Source organism: Echinops telfairi, unplaced genomic scaffold (assembly GCF_000313985.2).
Source record: "Echinops telfairi isolate 266 unplaced genomic scaffold, ASM31398v2 ScPeMD7_36;HRSCAF=134, whole genome shotgun sequence".
NCBI classification, from domain to species: Eukaryota; Metazoa; Chordata; class Mammalia; order Afrosoricida; family Tenrecidae; genus Echinops; species Echinops telfairi.
The window spans coordinates 3521240-3524840 of NW_022103934.1; the positions used below are offsets into that span (position 1 = coordinate 3521240).

The 3601-nt window shown below is 63.4% G+C and overlaps 2 protein-coding genes across 2 annotated transcripts in view; one reads left to right on the top strand and one right to left on the bottom strand.

Moving 5' to 3' along the window:
- Nucleotide 1: 1 nt before the first annotated feature.
- CTXN1 (cortexin 1) lies at nt 2-761 on the top strand (the record flags this gene model as incomplete). Its single annotated transcript, XM_013008499.2, has 1 exon — nt 2-761. A coding segment is annotated over one exon (177 nt), but the record flags the coding sequence as incomplete, so codon positions are not given.
- A 1028-nt stretch (nt 762-1789) lies between these two features.
- Nucleotides 1790-3601, bottom strand: part of SNAPC2 (small nuclear RNA activating complex polypeptide 2) — a 4469-nt gene continuing 2657 nt past the window's right edge. The window contains exons 3-6 of the mRNA XM_045290305.1: nt 3267-3593; nt 3080-3148; nt 2642-2906; nt 1790-2548 (exon numbers count right to left, since the gene is read on the bottom strand). Of these exons, the coding sequence (XP_045146240.1) occupies nt 2217-2548; nt 2642-2906; nt 3080-3148; nt 3267-3593 (993 nt within the window). The 3' untranslated portion in view covers nt 1790-2216. The remainder of the gene's footprint in view (nt 2549-2641; nt 2907-3079; nt 3149-3266; nt 3594-3601) is intronic.

Below are 3601 nucleotides of genomic sequence, written 5' to 3' on the forward strand. Positions count from 1 at the left end.
GGACGCGGAGCAACGCACGGTGTTCGCCTTCGTGCTCTGCCTACTCGTGGTGCTGGTGCTGCTGATGGTCCGCTGCGTGCGCATCCTGCTCGACCCCTACAGCCGCATGCCCGCCTCGTCCTGGACCGACCACAAGGAGGCGCTTGAGCGCGGGCAGTTCGACTACGCGCTGGTCTGAATGCGGGCGCGTCCCTCCGGCCGGCCTCCGCCGGGTCTCCCAGAACCCCGCCCCGCGGCCCCAACCCTCCCCTCGCGCCCTTCCGATGCCCCTCTCGGCCAAGCGAAGCTCGCCCTCATGCCCTATCCTGTCCTCCCCACCTTTCACCAGCATGGCTGGCCTCCCAGTCGAATCCTCAGCTAGGAGCGCCCCAAGCGTGTAGGTGGCTTTGCTCTGCCCTGCCACCAGGCATGAGCGCCAGCGTCTGTTCCTGGGGCTGGGAGCCCTGCTGTCCCCTCCTCCCTGTCCTCATATCCCCCTTAGGTGTTAGGCAGCCACGTCTGAGCCCACGTAGTGGACGTGCCTGCCGCTGTGCATCCAGCCTGCCCCGGAGATGGAGCCTTGGGCCAGTGTCCCGCCCAAGGAACAACAGTCACTGCTGTGTCCGGGACACATCCAGGCCTCCGTGAGCGCTGGCAGGCCAGAGCCCCCTGCCCCTTACCCACCCGCTGTCTCTTCTGACGCTTCCTACCATCTCTCCCAGGCCCCCTTCACTCCTCCCTGCCTTCGGGCAGGTCATGGAAATAAAAGCTGTTGTTCTTGAGCACTGCCTACAAGCCAAGCAGCGTGTGCCAAATTGGCGCCTCCGCACGAGTCTGGAGGGAGGGCCTAGAGCTGGGTCCCCCTAGCAGCCCCGTTCTTCATGCCAGGCCACCGGAGTCCTGGGGTTCGGAGATAACAGGGCTGGTCTGTCCAACATCTCCAGGACTGCAACCCCAACCCACCCACCAGCTTTGATTGAGGTGGGTGTAACCATCTGGGTGCTGCCCCTCCTGGCATCTGCCTTGCCCTTTGTTGGGTGGACTTAGGCTACTGGGAACCAGGGGTGGGGCTCTGTTTGCCAGCAATATTGTTTCTATGAACTGGTCCCACCTCCTGGCACTGGGACCGCACCAACAGTCCCACCACCACCACCCCTGCCCACCTAGAAACTGTGGGTCTGGTGCACGGCCCTGCCCACGGAGTGTGCTGATTGGGCTCCTCGCCCAGGAGATGCCGTGCGCCCCCGGGGAGCCGTGTGCAATGTGTGGGGGAACAGGATTCTATAAAAGGAAGGCTGTGTGCATGCTCTGGCCCTGCAGGCAACTCACCCGCTCTGACAACACAGGAGCTGGAGGGCGGAGCCTGGAGAGTATGCAGGATTCCTGCTTAAGAATCCTATGTCTCACACTCCACAAAATGACCTGTCCTGGTTCCCTTCCATAGGGCAACGCCTCCTGGAATTTAGGGTCTTTGCTGGGCCAGTCCTGTCAGCAGACCTCTCCCCTCCAGGCTGTGTGCTGGGAACTCACCTCGTTCCGATAACCACTTCCGGACAGCTGGCCCCAGGGAACCTGGCAGGCTCCCCCCACCAGCCCTTTCTCAAGAGCCACTGCCAGTCTCTCACTCTCCACTCTGACCTCAGCTTCCCACTGTCACCAAAGGTTGCTCTTCACACAACCATGCAACCACTGCGGGTCCCTAACAGTGACCCCCAGGAGCAGAGACCCTCTTCCAGGCACGAACACTCGGCTCTGGTGTCACCGCTGCCACCCTCCCACCTCAAGCTCACAGGGAGGGAGGCAAGCAGGCTGACCGACCAGAACTTTATTCACAGGACAACAGGGGTGCACTTGTCTGAGGGGGGCAAGGACAGAAGAAGTTGAGGAAGGACTGGGACAGAGGTGGCCGGTGGGGGGTTGGCTGTGTGAGGTGCCAGCCCTTGGCGCCTCTGGCCAGGAAGGAGGCCCACAGGGGCTTGGCAGCAGGGAAAGCCGGCCTTCAGTCATTCTGTCCTGTAGCCTGGGTTCTCCGTGCACGTGCACCTGCCCCACCCTCACCTCTACCCCCCTTGGTTGTGTCCTCCCCCAACTGTGCCTGGCTCCTGAGGCCTCCAGGCCACACTGGGCTGGGCACTGAGTTCAGGACCCTCCATCACAATGGGTTCCTAAGCCCCAGGTGCTGACCCCTGCCAGAAGGGAGCATGCTGTCCAGGTGTGGCCCCTGCAGGCCAGGATCCTCATGTGGCAGGAGTGGCCACCTGGCCCAGAAGTTCCAGGGGCACCAGGAAAGGGTTCAGGGGGCAGACCCCAGCTGCTTGCCAGGCCGACCTCGATTCACCGGGCCCAGCACACTCGGGGGTCTGGGGAATGGCCTGGCTGGGCACCTCGTGTCCTCTGGAGCCAGTACTCCCATCCTCAGTCCTGGATTCCGGGCTGCCCTGAGCTGGGCTGGGCTGGGGGGCCGTCAGGCGCAGGTAAGCTTCTGTCATGTGTTCGGCCAGTGCTGTGCAGGGCAGGCGGGCCAGCTCCTCGGGCAGCGACAGGAGTAGGTCCAGGACCACAGCTGACTCTAGGGGGGAAGCAAAAAGGGAGCGAGCTAGAGGTGACTGGCTCACAACCTGAGTGTCCCCCCACCCGCGGGGCCCACTGGCTGCACACTCACCAGCTGCAGAGAGCTCCGGTCCTGGGCCGCTTCGGGAGAAGGATGCCAGGTACTTGTAGATCTTCTCAAAGTCCACAGGGAAGTCTTCCTTAGAGGAGGGGCCAGCTGGGGACTCAGTGGGGGCCTTGGAGGTGGCAGGGCCCTCAGGGTTGGACGCCTCCAGTCCATCTGAGGTGCTCAGCAGCAGCTTCCCACGGGCCCGAGTGGGCTTCGGAGGTCGAGAGTGCAGGAGGCTCAGGGGCTCGGTGGCTGCGATGGTGAGCACCTGTTGGGCAGGGTCATCAGAGAAAGGCCCCCACCACACCATCACCAGACCCTCTTAGATGGGGGCCTGTGGCTCAGGCTGTCCATGGACTGGCCAGGCTCATAGCTGGGCCATCTGTTTTGGACTGGAGGCCTAGGTGGGGGAGGGGGTACTCTATCTGGGAGAGGCTGTACCTGGGAGAAGGCAGCGGTCAGGGCGTCCTCCAGTGGGCCGGTCACCTTCTCAGCAAGCTCTGTCCATACCTGGCAGGGCATCAAGAGGGTACAGCCTTCAGGGGTCTGCCAAACCCTGCCATCCCTGATTCCCAACCTAACCCCCAGGGTCTGGCTCTGGGAAGCCTTGCCCTGCCACCTGCCTCACCTCGATGGGCGCTGGGGGCTGCCGCTGTCGACCCAGCAGGCCACCTGGATGCAGCTTCTGAATGGTCTCCCGGGCCACCCGGCCCTTGAGCTGCTGGAGGAGGTGCCGGACCTGGGGGGGCGGGGGACACGAGGCAGTCCAGTGGGCCTTCCACACGCCCCGGTATGGGGAGAAACCATAGCCCCTGCCCACTCGGGGACTCCTAGGCCAGCCCTCTTCTCTACTTTCAGGGCACCTAGTGCCCCTTAGCCTGTAGCCGGGCCAGCATGTCAGCCCCAGAGCCAGACTAGCTACGTTAGGATGATGAACTCGCCCCCACGTCAAATACTATCTCC